This window comes from Suncus etruscus, chromosome 16 (assembly GCF_024139225.1).
Source record: "Suncus etruscus isolate mSunEtr1 chromosome 16, mSunEtr1.pri.cur, whole genome shotgun sequence".
NCBI lineage: Eukaryota > Metazoa > Chordata > Mammalia > Eulipotyphla > Soricidae > Suncus > Suncus etruscus.
Window position 1 is genome coordinate 4,623,822 of NC_064863.1, and position 27,771 is coordinate 4,651,592.

At 36.4% G+C, this 27,771-nt stretch overlaps 1 protein-coding gene across 2 annotated transcripts in view; it reads right to left on the reverse strand.

Annotated features, from left to right (window-relative positions):
* FMN1 (formin 1) overlaps nucleotides 1–27,771 on the reverse strand; it is a 483,837-nt gene that overhangs the window by 129,360 nt on the left and 326,706 nt on the right. For both annotated transcript variants that reach the window (XM_049789785.1, XM_049789784.1), the window contains 4 exons: nucleotides 21,917–22,046; nucleotides 19,513–19,659; nucleotides 18,343–18,402; nucleotides 4,841–4,961 (listed from right to left, as the gene is read on the reverse strand). In XM_049789785.1, coding sequence (XP_049645742.1) covers nucleotides 4,841–4,961; nucleotides 18,343–18,402; nucleotides 19,513–19,659; nucleotides 21,917–22,046 — 458 coding nt within the window. The remainder of the gene's footprint in view (nucleotides 1–4,840; nucleotides 4,962–18,342; nucleotides 18,403–19,512; nucleotides 19,660–21,916; nucleotides 22,047–27,771) is intronic.

Genomic DNA, 27,771 nt, shown 5'->3' on the forward strand with positions numbered 1-27,771 from the left:
ATTATATCTATAAAAGTATGCTTACTTTTCATAACTATCTAGATTCCCTCTCTCTTTTTCCCAACACAAAACCATAACATAAGTTTTCTATTTTCACTGCCAGAATGACTTTTCATCATAAAATATGATATCAGGCTCATGATAAATAAATGTGGATTTGGAATAATTCTGAACAACAATAATGTTATTAATTTTGGCTTTCAAGATTCCAGAATTTGAACTTCATAGTTTACAGAGGTAACTAACTCAAGAAAGACAGAGAAGCGAGGAAATATTAAGGAAAATATTAAAGGGCAAAATCTATAATTATTCACCATATTCTCCTATATAGTTACTCAGTAATGACCATTTGACCAGAAACTTGTGTCCTTTATATGAAAAGATGATAGCTACACAAACATAATTTCTTCTTAGACGATATGCCACAATATGCATATCTTGCAACATTTTGCTAAGTTTTGAGTGGAAGCACAAACAAGAGAAGCAAGCTTTATACTTAAAGGAAGTCCTGCCTTAACCAGGAATAAATGTTTTTTTATTTCTTTCTTTGTCCTTTTATTTTCATGCAGGACTTGTTATTTTCTATAAAAATCTCATGTTCCCTATGAATCCCAGTATTATTTTAGTATAAAGCACTGGTTTTCAACCTTTTACACCTGTAAAGATTTTCACTTGTCCAAAGACCAGCAGTTGAAACTACTGACACAGAGTATTTCCAGATTTATCTGACTGCAGACTTCTTTTTTTGAAAGCAACAATCCGCATTTTATGTACTTCTTGTGAGTGCCTACATCTTTGGTCTCAATGATGCATGTACGCGTGTCTATATCCTATACCCACACTCAGGAAGGGTTTAGAGAATATTTCTAAATCAATCTACAATAAACTTAAGTGATTTGAAATAACCTTGGAGTTCTTCATGAAATAAGACTGATATGGAAAGAGGCTCTGAACTTAAGATGCTGACAAAACTGCATTCATCTTGAAGGCTCTAGGGAAAATTTTCTACACATCTCACCCTAGTTCCAGAGGCTTTTAATGGTTCATTGCCCAGTTCCCTCCATCTTCAAAGCTAGCGACATCTCATCTCTGATCATGCTATTGTACTGTCTCCACTGACCACAGAAAAGGGAAGCTTTCAGCTTCTCAAGATTCACTTTAAAAATCCATGTAATTTGGTTATGTCCACTCGGGTAGTTCAAGATAATCTCCCCATCTAACCACCAGCAAAATTCCTTTTTGCCATATAAGGTAACATATTCACAGATTATACAGATTAGAGTCTGGACATCTTTGAAGACTATCATCTCTACCACACTTGGGCTAGAAGAGGGTTAGAAGAGACTTTTAGACTTTTGTCAGCAAACAAAAAATAGAAAGCAGCATTTCTGATCATTTTCGTTTTTCCAACTTGGAACAATGGATTTTTAGGGAAATCAAAACGATCTTAATAAGTACAGTAAGCAAAATATGGAACATGTTTTCAGGAAGCAGAAATATGATCCTGTCTTCACAGTGCAGAGAAAGGAGCACAAATAGTCCAAAAAATAAAGTCCTCTTCAACACAGTTAGCTGTTTGCCCAATAATGTGAGCCTAATTCTGCAAGTTGTGCAATGCCCAGTGTAAGGAACACATCCCTAATAAACTTCATAGAAACTTCTCTAAGAACCACCATTACCTCATTTACATAGCCGTAGAATTATCTTACTTTACAGGTGAGCAAATGAACACTTTTATGGTTATGTTACTTGACGAGATCCAGTTTTTTATTCAAGTGAGTAAAATGCATTGGATTTCAAAGACTGAATCCTTAGTCCTATACAACTTTGTGTTCATTTCTATTACAATCTTCTTGATGCCTTCCTTTACTTATTTCTAATGTGAGGTGCCTAATTTCTGGTGTCGATTTCTCATCTAAGGGCCTATCCTAGTGATTCTAGGAGAATGTGCATGCAATGTATTCACATGAACACACTGATTTCAGTCCAGCAATGTGTACACGTACAGCTTATTATTTTCTATTATTTGCATTATAAGACTGTACGCCTGAGGCTTTTTGAATATATACCCTTCTTTTCTGATCTCTGATCAGATATAGAGACTTGGATACAAAGACAGGATATGTCACCAGTACATGCCCTAAAGCTAAATATAGTTTCAGAATGTGGCTAGGTAGTCGCTTGTGGGGCAATGTGTCAAATTACTTGAGCGCTATAAACTTGTTTCCTCATCTTACAAGACACAAATCATAATATCGATGTCACAGAATCACTGGAAGAATTGAGATGGTAAAGGTAATAATAATAATAATCACAGAAGAAAGTGCTGTTACAAATTACTTATTATGTCTGTGCAAATAAAATATTGTTTGAAGTTATCAAGATGCTTATTGACAATGTCTCCTCACAGAACATCTACACAGCCAACAGTTATGGCTCCATCCATATCTCATTGCTATGGTATAGTCCATGCGTCTCACAACAGTGGGGCCCTGCCTGGAGCGTTGGAGTCTGAGACGCTTCTCAAAATTGGCTAATCACATCTGGTTTAGCTTTAGACATTTTCTGGGGCTTTGCCAGCAGCCACGACATTTTAATGGCTACAATAAACCTCAAAGCCTCATCAAATCTTTGCTGTATGTGTGAAAATTACGTTCTCTTCAATTAAACATTCAATCGAGGCTCACACCGAGGCCTGATGGAAGACGAGGGGGAAATCTGAACGGGATGGCGAGATGAAATGGCCCGCCAGGATGCCGGTCATCTTGCCAGATGGTATTTAGAAGAAAAAGAAGTTCATTAGAGGACCAGTGGTCTGTATTTTCTTTAAATATTTACTAGGGACCTTTCATGTGTTAAAAACACTGGCATCCCTCAAGATTAGCAGGGCATATTTTTTTTTGTTTAAATATTCACTGTGTGTGTGTTGGGGTGGGGGGAGCAAGTATGTATGAGGCAGGCTGTTTGCTCCTTTTGCCTCTGTAAAATATCAGGTCTTTTGGGACTTGAGTCATAGAACACAGAAGGAAACCACGTGGGCAACATTCCCTTTCCCTGCAGAAGGAGTTTCTCCAGCTTCAGAAGTTTTTATACGTGCGAAGTGGGGAGAGAGGAAATGGTCATTTGTGTTCAGAGGGATTTGGAACTACACCTAGAATCTCCCTAGTGAGAGTCTTGCCAGTGTGTGGAACTGCAGGGGCACCCTGGTGTACCATTGACATCTTAATTCATCCCCTCACGCCTCTGCTACTTATCACCGCATACATAGGAATTCCAGCAGAGATTACTGAGTTGGGGTGAGTCCTTGGAAAGAAGACAGAAGACTGGGACAATCAAAAAGAGATCAAGTTTCTGCTCAAAAGACCTGAATTTTTAGAAGGGTCAACAACACGTCATCAGATCAGGTATTCAAGGACAGTCCACAAGCACTCAAGCCATTTGTAGCCATTCTGAACACAAACCAGTTCTCAACTGTCATTAGTGAGGGAAAGAAAGCAAGCTGTCATGTTTTTCAGATATTGTCTACACTGTTTGATATTAAGAGGCACGAGCTTCTCATTTCAGATAGGAATAAAACTGTCACGTTTTTGAGAGAAAAGGGACCAAGGGTTCATCCATTGTGTTCCAGAATGGAGCATGAATTTGATTGCATGCACGCTCTCAACCACAGGAGAAGAAAAACATCAGCAGGTTCATTTAAAAACAATTTACTAGGTAAAAATATTCATTTGTAACCACGATCCTTTGACAAGTTCCAAGTAATAACAACGCCACCATCTCCCACAAACACACATACACAAACATACCAGCAGCACATCCTCCCCACTTTGTTTCCATTTCCAAGCTTTTTTCCAACTCAGACTTAGGCTTCTGACCACTTTTTCACAATAAACATTTTTTTAAAAAATGTTTATTTTATGTCTTAGCGTAAAACTATTCCTACTTCAAGCGCTTCATTTCCTCAAGCTCTCCTTCTGGCACACTGGGCTCCATTTCCACATTAAGATGCTGCCTAAATCCTCTGCAGAGCTCTACAATCGGAATTATACAAGCTTCAAGGCAAGTATTTATATTCCTGGACAAGAAGATGTCTCCACAGTGAAAACACTAGACTTTACTAATGCCAAAGGAAAATTCCTGCCCGAGAGAGGCATATTTTTGTCTTTAAAAAAAAAAAAAAAGTCAAAAGGGATTTTGGCAATTTTTTGCTCTGAAGAATTAAAAGTGCAAGTTAAACAAAATAAAAATGTTTGCTCTATGCCTTGCCATCATTAGTACTCACATACATAAACCAAATATTTCTATGTTGAGGAACAGGCACGCATTGTGATACATATATATTGGGCAGTCATGCTAAATCAGCTTATAAAATGAGCTGGTTCTAATCCAATATAATTGTCACTTTCTATTTGTTTGTTTTTGGCCACACCCAGTGGTGCTCAGGCTATGGCCTTCTGCTTAGGGATCACTTCCGGCAGGTCACAGGCAGACCCTATGTAGATAGTGAAAATAGAACCCGGGTCAGCCACATGGAAGGCTAGTGCCCTATCCACTACTATTTTTCAAGCACCAACTGTTATTGTTTTTAAAGTCAGATTTATTATGTTGGAAATGCAGACATTTCTATAACTAGGTGTAGATGTGAGAAGCAAATGATTAGCAGAGAGGGCTATGCAAATAAAGTACCTCCAAACACACAGAGCATAGAGACAGGAAGTTCCATAAAGGCACTATAACTGACCTCTAAATCCATTCTGTTCAGTGAGACAAACATAACAAATTTCTTACATTATTTTAATAACCTTAACTAGTCTTAAAATAACACAACACTTCCTATTACCTTCGAGTTGCCTCTTCAGTTTTTGCAAATCTTTTAGGAGGTCTTCAAATTTGACTTGGGAGGCCAGAAAGAAATCCTGTGGTTCAGGCAGGGGGAAAACACTTTTTTCTGTTCCTGCTTCCTAAAAGTTAAGATAAACAAAAGTATGTTATATTTCCCAATTATACTTTAATTCCCAATTGTACTTCATTCAACATGCATTATACTTCACATTCAATTGAAATCCCAGAGCATCTCTTTTACTGGATGTTCAAGCCTGGCAATGCTTCTCTGCTCTATCTCTATCTATCTATCCATCTATCCATCTATCTATCTATCTATCTATCTATCTATCTATCTATCTATCTATCTATCTATCTATCATCTATCTATCTATCTATCTATCTATCTATCATCTATCTATCTATCATCTATCTATCTATCTATCTATCTATCTATCTATCTATCTATCTATCTCAGAGGATACTCCTGGATATATGCTCAGAAGTCACTCTTGGCTTGGGGGATCATATGGGACGCAAGAGGATAGAACCCGGTCCTTCCTAGGACAGCCACGTGGAAGGCAAATGCCCTACCATAGCACCACTGATCTGTCCCATTCTCTGCTAATCTTAACTCCATACTATTTACTGGTCTCTATGAACTGCTGAGTTTGCAAACATCTCATTTTGGTCTTCTTGATATTTAGGTAGGCTATATTTTGCCTCATGAATCCAAAAGAAATTTGTCAGGTATCTTGATCTCAAACACTACTTTCATGGAAAAATGCATAAAAACAACACATGAAAGTACTTAAATGCAAAGTTCCTATTGGAGTTTCACATGGTAGCAATCAGACAACTCAACTCTAGGGTGTGCCAATAGGTGGCAATAAGAAGGTGTTGGATTGACAGCATGACTATGGCAGTAACAATCATGCTTCTGTCTGCTTTTGACCACCTTCTTCTGGAGGTATGGTGGAAAGTGTGATAGTGATCAGGCTCTATAATTACTTGTGAAGACTTCCTAAATAATTTTTGACTTATTTTAGCAGATCTTTAATAAATGCATGATTCAGGACAGTTTTTGACCACTTCCACACAATTGCTAATAGGGTTATCTAGGCTGAAAAACATCTTGAATAAAGAAACCTTCAGACACACTAGAAGACAGATGATTCTCAAATAGCTTTCCCAATTTAGTTTGCTTTCTCCCTCTGTTATTTAATAGAAGCTTTGTGTCTTTCATATTTCAGGCTGTATTCAGTTATTCCTCTTTCCATACAAGTTACTTTGCTAGCTTGCCTTCACATTCCATCTTTCCTAATGCCATTAGGACTAATTTCTAAAAATGCTTTGTGAGGCACTTTATGATTTGGCCTCTGTCTTTGTCTCCAATCTTATTTCAGTCTTCCTCCATCTCCAATGCTCTTTTCCCAAACTTTTATAAAAATAATAGAACAAGCCACAATATCTCACCTCTAGACTTATATTTACAAAACTGGCCTTTTTGAAATTTTCCCAGAACTTTCCCAGCTCTCTTTATTCAAATTCATCGTTAGAATCTCAAATGATTAGTTTGATTAGTTCTTCAATGATTAATGATTAATTCTTCAGTGCATTGTCCTTTCCCCCTTGCTTCCAGAAGTTGGATGTTTTCACAAGCACTATTTTAATTGTACTTATTAGCATTGCACTTAAAAATGGCACGTTAGCTCAATATGTGTTCACTACTCCTTGATACTCAATTTTTTGTTTTTCTTTTTAATTGAGGTGACCTTGGATATAAGACTGTATATGTCTTAAAGTATAATTTCACACCTCTTCAAAACGTATGCCACCATACCATGCTTACCACTCAAGCATCAATATTTCTCAGGACTATAGACATTTAGAAGTCATACTAAGAATCTTGTTCTTAGTTGTACAATGTCTGGCATTGCAATAAAGTTTGCTTTGAGCTGGTCAGCATCATGATAGAAATCCTGTATTTTCTGGGAAGTTTGTACCATTAGTAGGATATATCTAATTTATCATCATTTCTTATGGTTTTAAGAATTGCTTATTTACTGCTCCTTTCTCTAAAACATTTAATGTCACTTGGGATGCTACAAGGAGTTTCTGTTCCTCAATCTACCAGCACAACACTTACAGAATTAATGCACTTAAAATATTCCTACATTTATTTTATTAGTTTGCATTATATTAGCATCATACAAGATGAGATTATATGAATGTGCTTATGTATAAATAGCTTAATAGAAGATTATCAAAATTTATTTCGTCACACATAGCAAGAATATTTTAAACATAAGTCCCTATGTTTGAAGAAAAGGTAAGACTATACTGTTCTGTTCTAATTATTTTTAATAAAATGATATAACATAAAAAAGAAAACAATGAATGTGATTCCTTATTCTGAGTGCTAAGATAAAATAATAGCTAAGGATCTTACCACAAAGTCAAATAATAACCTGCACTGTAAGAGCTCATGCATATTCTGTTTTCCAAGACTTCCTATCAGTCAGTCCCAGTGTCAGTATTTTTTTTAAAGAAGGAAAAGAAAAATGTGCTGAGCAAATCAGTCTGGTAACAACAGCTCTTGTGAAAATTACTCAATTGGAGTTCAAGGGGCATAACTCTAAATGGATTTAAGCTTCCTAGATCTAGTTTTGGATCTAAAAACAGGCCTGAGTGGAAGAAAGCCCAGAACAGGAGTCACCTTTCCTCAGCTAATTGCTCATCACCACTAACCACAAAAATCATCACCTATGCTCTGAGAGAGAAGGGAGAGTTGAATAAATCACATAATTCTACACTCTTGTTGAGTGAAATGCATTTTGCACAGCAAAAAACTGGGCAAGTGCCACATAAATGTCGACTTCTTATTTTTCCTACACTCGACCATCCCATGTTTGAAAATCTCCTCCCTGTAAGATTTTCCTCTGTGAAGTTGGTTTTAATGGTTCAGCTCTCTCCAATGAAAATTCTATTTCAGACACAGTTTTCAGCCTTTCTTAAAATGTATTTGACCTGGTTGAGGCAGATCCTCTGAAGTAAATCTGCTTATATCAATTTCAGGCAAGGTGTATAGCCTCCTGTTGAAGAGACTTTCCTTACTCCACTTTGTATTTCTTGCCTCTTCATGAAGGATTCATTGATCATACACTTGCAGGTCAGTCTCAGATATTCATACCTATTCCACTGATCTAAAGATTTGTCTTCATTTCAGTAACACGCTACTTTAATGACTATTGCTTTATGACGCAGTTTGAAATTGAGTTGGGAAATATTATGACTCCTATCTTCTGTTTAGGAGATATTGTCATTTAAATTATGTTAATTCTACCAATCCATAAAAAGGTAATGTGTTTTCATTTCCTTGTTTTAAATTTCTTGAAGCAGTGTTTTGTAGTTTTCTTTATATAGGCATTTCACCTCTTAAGTTGATTCCATGGTACTTGATTTTCTGAGGCACAACTGTGAATGGTATTGGTTTTTTAAAGATCTCTCTCTTTTTCATTATTTGTATATAGAAAATTGGTATTTGAAAAGTGGTTCAGCTACATAAAAAATGTGAACACAAACCTTTTCAGTGCTGTGCACTAAAGCAATCAAAATGGATTAAATATATTGGCATCAGACCTGAAACTATAAGGTTTCTCTACAAATATGTAAGCAAAATTCTACTTGACATTGAAGCTAAAGGCATCTTCAAGGATGAACTATCACTGACAGGCAAGTGGAAGCAAAGATTAACAAATGGACTGCATTAAACTAAGAAACTTCTGCACCTCAAAGGAAATGGTGAGTAAAATACAAAGACTGCCCACAGAATGGGAGAAACTATTTACCCAAGACCCATCTGATAAGGTCTCGATATTTAAGATTTAGAAGGCACTGGTAGAGTTTAGCAAGAAAAGTAAAATCTGACCCCATCCAAAAATGGAAAGAGATGAAGAGAAACTTCCTCAAAGAAGAAATACAAATTAACAAATGGCATATGAAAAGGGGTTCTACATCACTAACCAGGGAGATGCAAATCAAAACAAAGCAATATCATCTTACTCCTTAGAAATGGAACACATAACAAAGAACAAGAACAACCAGTGCTGGCATAAATACAGGAAGAAAGAGACTCTCATTCATTGCTGGTGGGAATGTTGACTGGCCCAGCCTTTTAGAAAACAATATGGATATTTCTCAAAAAACTAGATATTGAGCTTCCATTTAATCCAGCAATACCACTTCTAGGGAAATACACTAGGAACCCCCAAAATGCAATACAGATAAGTCCTCTGCATTCCTATGTTCATTTCAGTATTATTTACAATAGTCAGAATCTGGAAACAACCAACTGTCCAAGCACAGATGATAACTAAAGAAACTGTGTAGGTATATCTACACAAAGGAATACTATGCAGTAAGTAAGAGCAGCTGAGGCTAAAATGAGCTAAAATGTGAGGTGCAAAAAACCTCTAGACAATTGCATAATATGAAAAAAAATGCTTCAAAATAAATGAACAGTTGATAAGAGAATTTTGGGGTAAACTCAAGACAAAAAAATAAAAACCCATAAAGATTATTAGGGTCCCAGAGGGCCAGGACGACACAGTTCTCAGAGATGGAAAGTATATGGATGGAGACCCAAAGTGTACCAGCAAAAAGAGATACAAATAAAACTTCTCTAAGACATACCTTAATCAGAATAATGAAAACAAGAGAGCTAGAATACTGAAAGCAACAAAATTAAAGAAAAATATCATATCACATACAATGGAGAATATCTTTAGGATTTATAGATTTACTAAAGAAAACCCTTTAGCTCTATGACAATGGTAAGAGATAGTTTAAAATGCTATGAAATAAATTCCTAACCAAGAATGCTTTACCCAGCCAGATTTTCATTGATATTTGAAGGAACAATACACAACTTCATAGATAAACAATTCAGAAAATTCATAGTACAAAACCATCTTTATAAGAAGAACAAAAAACGCTACATTAAGACAAGACAAATTCTACAAACACACCAAACTTATGCAGAAATGTGGCACAAATCTCCATGACAATAATCTCTCTCAAAGTCAGTGGGCTAAATTGCACCAATTAAGGAAACAGAATGATAGAATAGATTAGAAAATTGAATGCATCATTTTGCTGCTTACAAACAACACATTTGAATAGTCAGAGAAAACAAAGATTGAAGTCAAAGACTGGAAGACAATTCTTCAAGCAAACAACTCCCTTAAAAAGGTGAAGGTGGGGGTGCCGAAAGATAACATGGAGGTAGGGTTTGCCTTGCATGCAGAAGGTTGGTGGTTCGAAACTCGGCATCCCATATGGTCCTCCGAGCCTGTCAGAGGCGAATTCTGAGCTTAGAGACAGAAGGAACCCCTGAGCACTGCCAGATAACCCAAAAACCAAAAGCCAAAAGCCAAAAAAAAAAAAAGGCGAGGGTGGGGGCTGGAGTGAAAGAACAGCAGGAAGGGCATTTAGGAAAGGTTCAATCTCTTGGGGATCCCAAGCCCACCAGGAATGATTCCTGAGTGCAGTGCAAGTAGTAACCCTGAGTACTACCTGATGTGGCCCCCAAGCAATGATAAATATCCAGGGTTAACATACTAGTATCAAATGAAGTAGACTTTAGAGTGAAAAGGGTTATTAGAGACAGTGAAGGTCACTTTTTAATGATCAAGAAATATGCCCATCAGGAAGAAATCACACTCCAAAACATATAATAGGTACCAGAAAAAAACTTTAAACAACTGCCAATAGGTTTGAAGGGTAATATTGATAGCAACATAATAGTAGTAGGAAACTGTAACACTGCTCTATCTCCTCTCAAAGATCAACTGGACTAAAGCTAAGTGAGAGAATACTTGCTTTGAAGGAATAAATGGTAGAGAGACATAAAGTAGATATATATTGGACTTTTCATCCTCAAAAGCAAACACACATTATTCTCCAATGCACATGAGACATTCCCTAAACTTTAAACAACTGCCAATAGGTTTGAAGGGTAATATTGATAGCAACATTATAGTAGTAGGAAACTGTAACACTGCTCTATCTCCTCTCAAAGATCAACTGGACTAAAGCTAAGTGAGAGAATACTTGCTTTGAAGGAATAAATGGTAGAGAGACATAAGGTAGATATATATTGGACTTTTCATCCTCAAAAGTAAATCGACATTATTCTCCAATGCACATGAGACATTCCCTAAGATAGATCACATCCTGATACAAAAAAACATGCCTCTGAAAATTAAGAGGATAGAGATATACCAACTATCTTCTCATACCATTATGCACTGAAAATAAAAGCAATCATAAATAGAAACATAAAAACAACTCAAACACCTAAAATTAATTAGCTTATTACTGAACAATAAATGGGTTAGAGAGGAAATCAAAAAATTCCTGAAAATAAAAATGAGGACACAACCTACCAAAACTTGTGAGACACAATGAAAGTGGTATTGTGTAGAAAATTCATAAGCAAGAATACTCAGGAAGCAAGAAAGAACCTATATAAATAACTTGACAGCACAATTTAAGAAACTGGAAAGGACCAGAGAGATAATACAGTGGTAGGGAATTGGCTTTGCATGCAGCCAATCCAGGATGGACCTGGGTTCGATCCTCAGTGTCCCATATGGTTCCCCAAGCCAGGAGCGATTTCTGAGCACATAGCCAGGAGTAGCCTATGAACATCACCAGGTGTGGCCCAAAAACAAAGAAAAAAAAAGAAAAGATAAAAACTAGAAAATGACTAACACAAGGGACTCAAAGAAGGCAGGAGAAAAGAAATAATAAAACTGTAGAAATTACAGTTTTGTAATCTAAAACAATAATCCAAATGATCAATGAAACCAAGAATTAGTTCTTTGAAACAATAAATAAGATCAATAAATCACTATCAAGAATCACAAAGAGAGGAAAAAACTAATAAACTGAATCATAAACAAAAGGGGAGATATCACAACAAATACCAGAGAAATTCAAAGGGTCATACAAACTTACTTTGAGAATCCTTATGCAACAAAGGGTGAGAAACTAGAAGAAACAGATTAATTCTTGTATTTCTATAACCTCCCATAGCTGAACCAAGAAGATATGAAACAGCTGAACAGGCCAATTACTTTCAAAGAAATCAAAATGGTAACAATAGCTTACTCAAAAACAAAAGTCCAGGCCCAGATAGTTTCACCAGTGAGTTCTTTCAAACCTTTACAGAGACCTATCACCAATTATGTTCAGGTTCTTCCAGGAAATTGAAGAAACAGAATCATTCCCAAAGAGCTTTTATGAAGGAATTATTACCCTAATACCAAAAGAATACAAAGATACCACAAAATAAAGAGTTATAGGCGGTTGTCCCTTATGAACACAGATGCAAAGATTCTCAACAAAATACTAGTAAATAAAATACAAATAGGGTACATCAGAAAGGTCTTACTCCATGACAAGTGGGATTCATCTCAGGGATACAAGAATGATTTAACTTATGAAAATGAATTAACATAATACACCATGTCAATAAAAGTGTCACACAATCATATCAATAGATACACAGAAAGCGTTTGACAAGATTTAGCCCTCATTTATAATAAAACCTCTTAACAAAATGGGAATTGAATGAATTTTCCACAACATAATCAAAGGCTCTTACTAGAGGCCCACAGAAAACATTATAGTCAATGGGAAAATGATAAAGCCTCCATTTAAGATCAGATAAGACAAGATAGCTCACATTTGCCATTTTTTATTCAATATAGTACTGGAAGTAATTGCCATAGCAATTAGGCAAGAAAATATATTAATATACATAGAAAGGAAAGAAGTTGGGGCCACAGAGATAGCACAGTGGTAGGGTGTTTGCCTTGCATGCAGCCAACTGTGGAGGCAGCTGGTTTGATTCCCAGCATCCCATATGATCCCCCAGCCTGCCAATGGTGATTTCTGAGTGCAGAACCAGAGTAACCTCTGAGCACAGCTGGGTGTGGCCCCAAAACCAATCAAACAACCAATCAATAAACAAGAAAAAAAAAAAAGGAAAGGAAGAAATCAAGCTTTCAGTATCTGTCTACAGACTACAAAAGAGCTTCTAAAAAAAATAAGTTTATATAGTAAAGTAGCAAGCCACAAAATTAATACACTAAAGTCCACGGCTTTCTTCTATGCAAATAATGAAAAAGAAGAAAGATTATTAAAAAAAAAGTCCCATTCACAATTGAGCATCAAAAAAAATCAAGTGTATTAGAATCAGTTTAACTAAAGAGGTGAGAGAACTATATTAAAACACCTATAAAACACTAATTCAGGAAAAAAAAACGAAAGACCTAGAGAAAATGGAAACACATCACTTGTACATGAATTAGTAGAATTAATAACATTTTTTTTTTTTTGGTTTTTGGGCCACACCCATTTGACGCTCAGGGGTTACTCCTGGCTATGCGCTCAGAAATCGCTCCTGGCTTGGGGGACCATATGGGACGCCGGGGGATCGAACCGTGGTCCGTCCTATGCTAGCGCTTGCAAGGCAGGACACTCGTACCTCCAGCGCCACCTTCCCGGCCCCCAGAATTAATAACATTAAAATGGCAATATTCACCAGAGCACTGCATAGATTCAATGAAGTTCCTATAAGGACATGACAGCTTTAAAAGTAATAGATCAAACACTCCTGAATTCATATAGAACAATAAACACCCCCGACTTCCAAAGAGATCAAAGCAATTTTGTGGAAAAGAGATGGAAAGTGTCACTTTTCCCAACTTCAATTTGTACTAAGCAGTGGTAATTAAAACAGCATGATATTGGAATAAATAAAAATCCTTTGATCAATAGAATAGACTGAATACCCTAAAACAGACCCCTAGATATATGATCACTTAATCAATAAAGTATCAAAAATGTAAATCAGGTCAAGGAAAAGCCTATTCAACAAGTGGTGTTGGGAAAACTGGTCAGCTACATGCAAAAGTAATGAAGTCTGGTCTCTTTTTAATGCCATGAATAAAAGTTAAATCATAACTTGGATAAAACACCTTGATATTAGACCTGAATCCATAAAGCACAGAGAGAAAAACATAGGCAAAACTCTTTGTTATGATGAAGCAAAGAGCATCTTCAAGGGAAAAATGCTACTGACCAAGTAAATGAAAGCAAAGGTAAACAAATGGAACCACATCAAATTAAGAAGCTGTTGCATGGTGAAGGGGGTAATCTGGTTATAACTGAAACCCAACTACAAACATGCTTGTAATCATGGTTCTTAAATATAGATTTATATTTTTAAAAAAAGCTCTGTACCTCTTAAATATGGACTAACAAGATACAAAAACAGACCATGAATTGAGAGAATTTATTTTTCTACCAACCATTTGATAAAGGATTGATATTAAAGTTATGAAGGGCAGTTGCAGAAATTTATACATGGTATAACTTTATATAAGAAAAACCATCCAACACCATGAAAATTTGGGAAGAAGAGATAGTCTTCCTCAAAGAAGAAAAACAAAAGGGCAAAAGGCATATGAGAAATTTTTGTATTACTAATGATCAGTAAAATGCAAATCAAAGCAACAATGATATATCTCACACCATGGAAACTAATAGACATCAAACAGAACAAGAACAACCAGTGCTGGTGTGGCTGTGAAGAGAAAGGGACACTCATTCACTGCAGGTAGGAATATAGACTAGTCTAGTAGTCATTCTTGAAAAGAATATTGGTTTTCCTCACACACACACACACACACACACACACACACACACACACACACACACGGCTGTGAAGAGAAAGGGACACTCGTTCACTGCAAGTAGGAATATAGAGTAGTCTAGTAGTCATTCTTGAAAAGAATATTGGTTTTACACACACACACACACACACACACACACACACACACACACACACACACACACACACAGACACCAGAAATTGAGTTTCCAATTGATCCAGCAACTACACTTCTTGGAATTTATCCCGAGAACCCAAAAACAAATGGAGCAAAACTATTTTCACCTTCAGGTTCCTGTGGCACTAGCCACAATAGCCAAAATCTTGAAACGACTCAAGTATTCAAGAAAAAAGGAACTATCCAAGGAAAAAGGCACTATGGATATATACACAGTGGAATACTACTCAGACATAATAATAAAAGATAAAGCTATGTAATTTGCTGAGACAATGAAAAACCTGGAGTGCCATGCTGAGTAAAATTAGTCAAAAAGTGAGAGACCAACATAAATGCTCTCTTTCATATTAAAAAACGTAATAGTGGGGGGACCCCAAAAAAACAATAGAAACACAGTACATGAGACCTGGTATTCAATAGGAAACAAGCCTCTTGATGGGACTGGAGGGTTAGAGGGGGTTTGCAGATGGGGAAGAAAGCAAAGAAGGCAAAAAAGGTGGTGCTGAAAATGGTCGAGTGTCATGTAGAAAGCCCTATTAGCACCAGTACAGTAACCAAAGTGCAAATATTTATATTCAAATTAAATATTTATAAATATATTTATATTAAATATTAATTTAAATGGAATTGAATATAAATATTAAATATTTACATTAAATATTTATATTAACATTTTAAAATGTGCCTCTTGTAGAAGCAGGCTGCTTGGAGGTAAATGAGGTTTTGGGACTCATTGGTAGAGAGCTGGTAAAGCTATTGGTGCTGAAATACTGTATGCCGGAAAACCAATCAAGAATAATTTTGTAATTTCACAGCAATGATCTAAAACTTTTTTGTTTGTTTTCTGGGCCATATCCAGTGGTACTCAGGGGATGCTCCTGGAATTGCACTCAGAAATCGCTCCTGGCAGGCTCGGGGGACCATATGAGATGCTGGGAATTGAACCCAGGCTTGTCCCAGGTTGGTCCCATGCTATCACTCTACCCCTCCAAGATGTTTAGATGTTTTTAAGTTCATTTCTCTTGCAATCTTACAATCATCTTACACATTTAATAAGTCATTTTAATATATAACAATTTTAATATATATAATTCCAGACTTTTTTGTGTATTTGTATTTATAGATTTGCGATTTTATTATAAATTGTTCTCAAACACACTTTTGATATTTAATGGCAGACCACAAGTACTTTCCATTACACTAAATTTTTTCCTACACAACATCTTCGGTAGTTTATTATTCCTTTGTGAATCTAATATACTTTATTTGACCTTGAATGTCTACCAAAAATTCTGCAACATTTTGCTATTACACATTATCATAAATAAAATGTTGATACATTTATATATTGCATTAGGGAATTCTTAGAAGAGCTCTATATATTTCTAGGACTTCGGTTACAGAAAAGTCTGGCTGCTAGGCCAAGATTTGCCTGGATTAGGGAATGGTATTATTCCCTGAAGGTAGGCCCAGCTCTATGGATAAAATCATAACTAACATATATATGTAAACTTTAAATTGTTTTGTTTTCGACAGTCATCAGGACTTCCTCTTGGCTTTCTGTTCAGGGATCACTCCTGGCAGGGCATGAAGAAAGATATGGGGTGCTGAAGATTGAACCTGGGTCGACTACAGGCAAGGCAAGGACTCTGCCTACTTGACTATCTCTCCAGCCCTTTATGTGAATTTTTAAAGGTTCCCTTTATGAAACATAAAATTCGGTGAGTTCAGTATAGAACTGAAGTAATTAGCTAAAGGAATGTGATAGTACTAAGGAAGGTTTGATCAATTTATGTTGCTAATTATATAGTAAGCTGTATTTTATGCATTTGATTTCCCTTTTGTAAAGCATTTGTCTGTTTTATGTTTGTTTGTTTGTTTTTAAGAGAAAAGGATGCTCATTCCTGGTGATTCAAAAGAGTTCATTATTAGTTTACATAATTTTTTTCTTTAAAGTGGTAGAATAGTGCTTAAGGTACTTGCCTTGCACATAGGTTTAACCCCTGGCATCCCATAGTTTCTCAAGCAAGATCACCAGGAGTAATCTTCAAGAGCAGAGCCAGTATTAAGCCGTGAGCACTATGTGGTGGGTTCCAGAACAAAAAGTCTATGTATCTTTGTCTACCTCTAGTTATTATTGTTATTATGTTAACCTCTCACAAGGTTTTTAATTTATAATATTTTCATAAATTTTATTTTAAAATTTTAATAGTTTTAGAGGAAAAGGGGAAAATTTCCTAAAAGGTTACAAACTCTCATAATTCCAATTTAAGAGAGCATCTAATGCAATGATGCCTTAGAATGGAAACACGGTGAAAGTAAAAAAATGATGAAGCCTTGACATGAATAAGAACCTACATATTGAGGTAAATTAATTAAAAAATGGTTGTAAAAATATTGGAATTAAACTGGGTAGAGTTTGAGCTCAAAAAATATGAAAAGCTGTTCCTGTTTTGGGGTAGAGATTTAAATAACATGAACAGAGTTACACATTATAATTGGAGAGATGGAACTAGACTAGAATGTGAATAAATAAGTCAAGATACAAAGATGAACTCCAAAGCAATCAAAGTTCTCTAATCAGCTCTCCTAGAAGCACCTGAAGGAAGAAGCTGGTTTTAGCCAGGACAATGGACAGGGAAGAGTAACAATTGAGTTGAAAGGCGGAGAGGAACCAATAGGAGTCATGAACTGAAGTCACGGTCTGAAGGACCAAAACTTATTATATCTTCATCAGAAACAGAGAAGTAGTATGTAAGGGCAATGGTAAACATGACTGTAGATACACTGAAAACAGATAATGAGCTACCACTATGTGAGAGATATTACTATCAACTTCATCAGTGCTTAGTTTCTGGATGAAATGTTAAGTATTTTAAGACTTTAAGACTCCAGAATCATTACTTTCCCTTCTTTCCTACCTAGAAAAAATTGTATATCTGGATTGTTAACCAGGAGACCTGACAACATTTTCCTGAGACTTTTCCCTTTCATATTGATTGCTCTATAACTCAACAACTTAGAACAGTAGCTCTTTCTTCTTAAAGTTAGGACACTTTGTTCTCAATTTAATGAGAAGAAATAAAACAGAAAAGTATGCTCGGGATTCTCAGAAAATCTTATTTCTAACTATAAATGTAGTTCCAGCAGAAAGGATGGATTTTAAATTCCACATCTTCAACATGATTCCAGATATCCTTGGTGATAAAGTGTTAGAGATTACCGTCTTGTCATTTCCTAAATTTTGGTCTGTATCCCAGATTCTAATTTTAAACATAATAAATTACTTAACGAATATCAGCTTTACCGGCATAACCTAGTTTGAAGATGTTGAGATATCTGGGGTCTTTCTGAAACTGTGCTACTAGGTGGATGGATAATCAGTAAACATGTGCCAGCAAGTAAAATGCTTCTCTTTATAAAATTCAACTAAAGTCTCTTGGCTTCAGTGTTCTGATGTGTAAACAAATGAAGCTGGACAGTACTCAGATTCTATGTTGGACCTGAAATTCATCTATCATCCAATTTCAAATACCAGCTCGTTGTATGAGCTGAAAAACTCTATTAGTGTAGTTTTCCATATTATGAACTTGCTTACCTGATCATAGTAGCGCAGGTAATATTTCACAACATAGTCCACTAGATTAATCCCGTTGTCCTAGGTTTAAAAGAGAAACTGAAATAAAAATCCTTCTCATGCCATAAAATTCAGTTGAAAGCTGAAATATCAGATTGGGACCGTAATACTTGAAAATTTGATATCTGGTCCTAATTCTGTCTGAGATTGGCAAGATTTTCCTCTTTCACCCGAGTTTCATGACATCAATACCAAGAAATGACAACATGCAATCCTTTACAGAGGGAAAAACAGATCATCAACATGACCTCTAAGTTAATGGCTAAAACACACAAACAAAACAAAACAAAACAAAACACTGTCTCTCAATAATTTTTTTGGCATAAAGGCAGGACTGGAGGGGGCAAGAGAGCACTAAAAGAAACTAGGAAACAGAAAACCATCTCTCCCTTCCCACCACTCAAAAAAATAAAAAAATAAATAAAAAAAAGAAGTGTGTGCACTTAATTGGCATGAAAAACAATCAGGGCAGCTTAAAAGGACCGCCATGCCACTTTATGACCCTGGGAGGCCAGGGGCAAGCAAGCCCTCCCACAAGGCCGCCTTTGTGTCTTGTTCACTGAGTCTAATTCTAATTTGCCTGTGTGTTTCCCCTCCCTCCACTCCCCTAGCCCCCATGGGATGCCTAGATATGGGCTGGTTGTTTCTAAAGAGGGAACTCCACAGGGGAGTGGAGCCAAATGATAATCAGGTTCAGAGAGTTTCACAGTAGAGCCTGAGTTCAATTGTTGTGATCTAAAGAATAATTCAAAAACTCAGCTCAACCTATGATTCAACCTCAACCTCCCTGGGCTACTGAGGAAGGAGTCAACTGCAAGTAGCCAACAGGAAAGAGGCTCCACCCTAGTGCAGTGGCTCCAACTGTACTTACTCATCTCTATTTTATTCTCTCGTTATAGCTGAACCTCTAATATGATATTTTAGAGCGAAGAATGGTGTGTGTGTGTGTGTGGTTAAAATAAGAGCTTGCATGAAAAACAGTTATCTTCATTCAACAGTCAAAATAAAACAAGAACAGCATTTTGTTAAAGATGAATAGAAAAACAATAAACCACCCTCCATCTTACCCTCCAAATTCGAAGATATAAACATAAAACAGTGACAGATCATAGATAATACAAAAATAAATACCCGACTTTTAACGTCCTTGAGCTTGGGTAAAATTTCTAAACTATATCCATCTGCTTGTCCCCGAGTCCTATTTCCTCCATTCATATAATTTCCAAAAGCCAGAATAAGAGCCAAAATATCCTTCACACTCTTCATGTGCAGCAAGCCCTGTAAAGAGAAACATACATATTTAGAGAACCAAATTCCAAATGAACTGACCACTGTTCATTCAGCAATAGCTATTTATTATTAAGTCCCATAGGCTTATTTTGTTGTGTTTTATAATGTGATAGACTATTGAAGATGCAATGAAAAATGTACTATATTAAGATCTAAGTGTTAGAAAAATAAAAGAATAACAGCCATTATTTTCTACATTTCCAGTGAAATATAGACTGTTTTAAAACTGGAGATTAAAAATTAACATTTATATTTGTTTTTGTCAGGTTTCCTTTAATAAAACTTATTGTGAAGTTGTATGTATTGGGGGCTGGAGAGATAGCATGGAGGTAAGGTGTTTGCCTTGCATGCAGAAGGACAGTGGTTCGAATCCCAGCATCCCATATGGTCCCCTGAGCCTGCTGGGGGGCAATTTCTGAGCGTAGAGCCATAAGTAGCCCCTGAGCACTGCCAGGTTGACCCATAAACCAAAAAAAAAAAAAAAGTTGCGTGTATTGGAGAAAATTGTGGTTAGAGTATTATGGCTTCACATTGTACTACTTTTACATAGAGAGGTATTTATTTATTTTTAAATATCTTGATCTAAGCACCGTGATAACAAACATGTTAGTGGTTAGGTTTTAGTTATAAAAAAAGAACACCCCCCTGCAACATTCCCACCACCAATGCTCCATCTCCCTTCCCTGCCACCCTCTGCCTATATTTGAGACAGGCATTCTACTTCTCTCAATCATTAACATTGTCTTGGTAGTTGTTAGTGTAGTTATTTTTCTAACTGAACTCACCACTCTTTGTGGTGAGCTTCATATCATTGCTGGTCCTTCCAGCCCTCATCTTATTGTCTCTGGCATTTTCTTTCATTGTGTGTTGTTGTTGTTGTTGTTGTTTTTGGCCAGACCCGGTGACTCTCAGGGATTACTCCTTGAAATGCACTTAGAAATTGCTCCTGGCTTGGGGGTGACCCTATGGGATGCCAGGGGATCAAACCGCCGTCTGTCCTGGGTCAGCCGCATGCAAGGCAAATGGCCTATAGCCGTGCCATCGCTCTGGCCCTCATCTCTGTTATTTAATGTAATTTTTCTGTCTGTTTTTGGACTATGCATCTGAGTATAGGTATAGTTGTGCTAGATCAAACAGCATAGAAAACTATAGAAACATAGAAAACTATGTTTTCTTATCACCAGATAATCCTCAGAGGTTAAGAAAGATACCACGTTCAGTTTTATATTTATTAAGTGTGTGCTAATATTTACATTAATGGTTACAATTTCTAGCTATTTAAGGTTTCTTCAACTCCATATTTCAATTGTCCATCAAGACTCTTACTTCTAAACTCCACCATGTTTCAAGTGCAGAATTTCAAATTGGTACTTTTGTCTCTGCTGGGCAGTTTTAGTTACATTTTCCCCCCTTTATTTTAGGTTAAGAAATAAAGCCAAATTCAGCTGTAGACTGACTTCTATCTTGTCTTTAGGATATGGTTACTACCTTGGTAGTAGATGTGCTTTTTTAATAAAAAAATATCTTATTTTATTGATAAAATGACACTTACAGATAAGCAATTGGATACTGAGCAGAGTAACATGTATTAACAGCATGAAACATTGTTGAGAAAAGTCGAAGGCTACAATTTAAGTTTATAATAACTATCAGAGTGGTAAATCCAGTAGAAAATTATTTTTCTTGTCTCTCATTGTAACCATTTAATCTAGCAACCCTCAAGCATGTTAGTTCATTATGTAAACACATTCCAGGTGTACAACGCACAGGTCTAAAATTATATTTTATAATCCAGTAAACTGAGTGGGAAAAAACTATATTTAACTTGATCTTAAGTGACCCGTAACTCACAGCATTTGTTACATACTTGAGATAGTTGAAAGAAGTAAGTAAAATCATCATTTCTCCCATTTCTGTCAGCTTGTATTTCCTTTTCTCTGTCAACTCACGCATGTTCACAGATACAACTGAGCAGAATAATTAAGATTTAGAGAAAGAAGCAATCTTAAGCTATTGATTTATTTTGGCGTGGGGAGCTACACCCAGCAGTGCTCAGGGATCACTTTTGATGGATCTTGGGGACCATATGATGGGATCAGATCAAACCCTTGTTGGTTTGGTGCAAGGCAAACTACTGACTGTCCCTTTCCAGCTGTACTTTATCTCCAGCACCACACATTGATCTGTCCCATCAATTTCCTAAATTATTCTCTACAGAAATACTATCCTTTAAACTTAAACGTACCTTAGAAGCTCGAGTGATGATCTCTACTTTCCGGTGCAAAGAAGTGATCCCCTCTGAAAACACGGATCTGAAGATTATGCACTGGGCACGTTCAGCAAAATTAGGGATCTGGGCCAACTCATGCAAAAATCTGTAAAAATCAAGAATAAATCTTTTATCTTGATATACAATAACTAGGGGGGAAAAAGATAGTTGACACAGAGAATATTCTTTGACTATTTCAGTTTAACAATTATTCAAGGTTTCAGATAGGCAAGCTCAAGGAACCATTTATTTTGCTCACAACAAACTTTCTATGGATTTCAATGATAGTTATTAAATACTGCTGAATGAATAGCTTACTTTGGAATATAAGGCTAATTAGGGATACTGAATTTATGACAACTTATCTATCTACTGTTACTTAAAATAAGTAACTAAACCCAGACTGAAAATGCTAACCTTTAGGAGGGAAAAATACAGAAACAACCCCCTTTGTAATGCAATGTTCTCTGAAGGGCTATTTATATTGGCTCAGTAAAGACTTGAGGCAAGGCAGTGATTTAAAAAAAAATCCTTTACAGAATGAGATTATGACTCTTGTTTTTCTGCTCATTTAAGTAATCTTCATTATCTTATTCTACTTTTGATATTTATTTTCCAAAATATACCTGCACAGGTAAAATTCACAGTCCAGTGCTTCTTAGAACAAAGCAGGCAGTCTTCAGGTGCATGCAGTATAAAGTTTCTTAAAAATGATGGCAAGCTAGACCGTAAGAGCTAAAGGTGAATTCTGACCTACACACAGATGCTCACTGTCTGAGCAGTTGGGTTCTGGTGCCCTTTGCAAAATTAAGTTGGAAAAGCTGAACACTCTCCAGGCCAAACACCAGAGCACGGGGTATAAACTAAAATGGGTGGAAAAAGTTGGACATGAATCCAGAAAAGGAGAGGATCTACTAACAGCTCCAAAATTCACTTTGGGATTGGATGATGATTAACTGATATTTCTGAAAAATTGGGTCAACTCATAACATCAGTCACTTGACATTTTGTGATCTTTCATCGAATATGCTTTTCCATAGGAGCAAATCTGGAGACCGCTTTCCATAGAATAGTCCTTGGCTTATCCTTTGTACCTCTTTTACTTTATTTTCAGAAAAGATTTGGATTTCAGGGAGACTCTGAATCTTATTTTTTCATTTACCTAAACAAGCTCATAATTTTTATTTATAGCAAGATGATACAAAGAATGTCCATAAAAGAAAAGATACTTATTTGGTTTTTTTATGTTTTTCATGTACTTTATTAAAAAAAAAAAACACCATCACCAATGTCCCTTTGTTTTAAGTTATATCTAAGTTTTAAGTTCATTATTGTTTTAAAAACCCCATGAGATTGGATACAAAAAACTTATAGAAATTCTGAATTAGGAAAAAATTTAAAACTCTACAACTTATATGGGAATTGCTTCTGATTAAGCCACCTCCTAATTTGAAAATGAGAAATAAGAGTTTTATCAGTTATCATGATTATAAAAAGTAGAGGAAGCTCACAGGACTGTTCTGCTGTATCTTGGCAAGTTTCATTGGTTTAGATGTAGCCCAAAGCTACCTCCACGACAGTGCCATGCACTCTCTCCTCCTCACCAGTGTGACTACAGGTAACATATCACAAGTAGGATCTATATCTCCAAGACATTCACTCTTTTTCAGTAAAAATGATCAGTAGAATTACAAAGAGTAAAAGAGAAGGGCCCGGAGAGATAACACAGTGGCCTTTGCCTTGCAAGCAGCCGATCCAGGACCAAAGGTGGTTGGTTCGAATCCTGGTGTCCCATATGGTCCCCCGATCCTGCCAGGAGCTATGTCTGAGCAGACAGCCAGGAGTGACCCCTGAGCACTGCCGAATGTGGCTCAAAAACCAAAAAAAAAAAAAAAAAAAGAGTAAAAGAGAAGACACAGATCAAATACCTCAGCTCTCCAGCAAGAACAAGATGGAAAGGAGATTCTGGAAGAACAATAACGTATCATTTGTCTCAGAAATGGAGCTTTAGAAGGAGACAAGATCTTAGGATTACTGATTTCTGTTACACGTGAAAAATTGTTAGAATATCAAGGTTCTCTGAAATTAAAGTTTTCCTGGGCTTTACAGTTTGCACTACATACTATGCTCTCAGACTATTAAAAGTTCCAAATGTTTTGTACTTGCTAAAGAGTTGAAAACACATATCCAGATTTAGAGGGGTGGTGTGAGGAGAAAATTTAGGGATTTTACATTGCTTTTATATAGAACTGATAAGGTATGGATAAATATCAATACTGAACATCAGTCATCAAGAATTTCATGCAGCCCTAAGGACTCCATGAAGTTTTGATTGTGCTTGGCACCACTGCTAAGACATGAAAAAAAGAATATAAAGCATTCACAATTCCTTCTATATAGTTAAGAAATACATCAACAGTTATGATGGAGAATAAGAAGTATTTCCAGTAATGGACTCTACAAAGGGCTATCGGAGCTCTTCTTGGGGGCATTTAAATCAAAGCTCTGAAACCACCTGGATAACTATGAAGACATTTGTGAACAACTACCAGAAACAGATAAGAGATTTTGAAATATATAATCATAATAATCAGGATGAAGAATTTTAAATAGAGAAAAGATAATTTTTGCTTTTTGATTAGGAAACCAATTGCATTGATCTAGTTGATATATGGGAGTGAATAGAAGATTCGCAACTGGATTATCTTTCCCATTATTGTTCTGACATTGTTTCAAAGGGTAAAAAGTGGACCTGCTATGTGAAATAAAGAACAGACAGCTGATGAGAAAACTATCTAACGCAACAATACCCAATTCCAAGGGTTACTGAGAAGTCTAGGATGGCTTGAGAGTTGTAGATTTGTAGAATGATGAAAAATACTATGAAATACTGAAGAAGCTTGAAAAAAAAATAAAACTACTTTATGCCACAAGTGGTCTAAAAATGCACATGCAAATGTCTCAGAAAGAACAATGTAGCTCCCTTCTCATTAATTAGTAAAAGTTCTAGAAGTATTATACTTCAAAAATTATGAGGTAAGTATCATATCTCTCCTGTAATCTTTATTTTCTGGCAGCCACTCACAGTGATGCTCAGGACCTTTCTCCTGTCTCTATGATCAGAGATCACTCTAGATGGTATGCAGGGGACTATTTGTAGTGCAGAGGATTGAATCTGGGTCAGCCAAGTGAAAGGCAATATCCCTACCAGATGTAATTTATCTATAGCCCCACAGCTCTTTTTCCTTCTTTTTGCATTGTTTTAAGACAACACGATTCATATGGTTGACAACAGATTTTCAGGTATACAATATTCCTGAACTTAATGCTTTAACTTTAAGGGCAGGAATAAAAATTCTTTTGCATATCTCCAAATGTTGGTCTTAGATACTGGATCTTGATACTTATGCATATTTATGGCCTGGATCCTTTTTGAATTATTTTAACTCTATACTATAGGATCCATAATAATGAAGATTAAGTACCTCAAAAGAAGTCAGAAATAAGGGTTCTTTTCCTTCTTTCCCAGAATAGGCTTATTTATCCCACTTACAGGCTAAAGTAGGAACTTGACAAGGTTCCCCTTCTCACACTGTGTGGGTTCCCCATGCACAGAAGCAATTCAGTTGACTGGAATGATACAACAGGATCCGATATTCTTGTGGATGTAATAACTTGGCTTAACCTCCTCTGCATTCCAAGTGCATTTTTGTTTCACATGTGGACATTTCTGTTGCAACCTCTGTTCCTCCACAAAGGAGAACACCAATATAGTTACAGGCTTATCTCCATAAGTCTATGGGTTTTTCTCTTGTGAGGGTTCCAACGATCACCATAGACCCAAGTGGGATATCCCAATATCAAGAATGATGTCTTCACTTTATGTCAAAAAAGCAAACCATGAAGCCTGATCCAACTTAACAGAACTGCACCTGGACACTATCCCACAGAAGACTGAAAAGAGAGTGGGAGACAATTCTAAAGGGAGAAGCTCTCAGAAAGCTGGATGCAGGCAGATACAAATGATTTTCTGTATCTGGCACTGGGTTGCAAGAGAAATGATGAGGTGAGTGATGAAGCCAGACTCCTCTCCCTGCTATAATTTATAGGACTGGGCACTTCAGGGATGTTAGGAAATTACTATGTCAAACCATAAATGATTCACATTTTCCAGTATGTTCAGCATGCTTACACTCAACTCATTTGGAACTAATGACAAGTAAGCAGTCAGAGAAACAGACTCTGACGTCTCTCAAACAGATGCTGTCCTGTGCAGGAGGACTAAATGAAAGAAAGGTACAATCCCCTCATTTTGGAATCGATACCTCTCCCAGCAGCTGTGCTCTGCACATAAGGTCACAAGGCAGCACAACAGACCTTTCCGGTGTCAGTAACAGCTTAGGGGATTCAGGAAGTTGCTATAGTGATCATTCACACACTTTAAATCTTGAAAAAGTAGCATTAGAAAGGCATTAACATATTCCCATCTGTTAATCTCTGCTTCCACTTGCTTGGAGAGTGATGTTTCCTCCTTGAAGATGCCTTTAGTCTCAATGTCATGGAGTGTTTTACCTACATGTTGTTCTATATACTTTATGGTATCAGGTCTGATATCGAGGTCTTTAATCCATTTGGATTTTACCTTCGTAATGATGTTAGCTGGTGTGATAACGATTGCTTTGTAATATGCAGCCGTCAGAAGAGATGAAGTTATGAAATTTTCCTATACATGGATGTACATGGAATCTATTATGTTGAGTGAAATAAGTCAGAGAGAGAGAGAGAGATGCAGAATGGTCTCACTCATCTATGGGTTTTAAGAAAAATGAAAGACATTTTTGCAATAATTTTTAAAGACAAAAGAGAGGAGGGCTGGAAGTTCCAGTTCACCTCATGAAGTTCACCACAAAGAGTGATGAGCTTAGTTAGAGAAATAACTACATTGAGAACTACCCTAACAATGAGAATGTATGAGCGAAATAGAAAGCCTGAGTAGAGTACAGGCAGGGCTGAGGTGGGGAGGAGGGAGATTTGGGACATTGGTGATGGGAGTGCTGCACTGGTGACAGAGGGGTGCTCTTTATATGACAGAAACTCAACCACAATCATGTTTGTAATCAAGGTGGTTAAATAAAATATTATTTTAAAAGAAATAAAAAAGAAAGGCATCAACACAAAAGCAAAAGGAAAGCACTTCCAAGTAGCAGAAACCCACTTTTAATTTGATTGTGTTAGTTATTCCCAGAGTGTAGAAGAGGACTAGCAAATCCACAGGTCAAATTAAGCCTGCCACTTATTTTTTGTGCATTTTTTCAACTAAGAATGGTTTTTAAATTCTTTAATTATGGAGAAAAGAATCAACAAAAACATTTTATAATGAGTAAAAATAATACAAAACTACATTTCACTGCTCATAAATATATCTTTAGAGTTCATTTTATGCACTATAACGGCACATGCAGTTTTAGGGATCAATGGCTCAAGCAAATTTGAAATATTTAGAGCCTTAATTTTTTCTAAGAGTGCTTTTCCACCTCCTGTTTACAAAATGGTACCTCTATCCATAATTGAAAAAGCACTGAAAACCATTGTATGGTAAGAAACATTAGCCTTGGGGCTGAAGAGATAGTACAGTTCAGGGCCCATATCTTCCACATGGCAGATCCAGGTTCAGTGTCCAGAACCCTAAATGGTGTCTTGCGCACTTCCAAGATCTTTGAGCAAAGAGCCAGGAGTAAGCCTGACTTACTCCTGTTGTGTCAGATACCCCCAATCGCCTAAAATGTTATTGAAACCTAGAGATGATCATGACCAGAACTTTACCACACTAG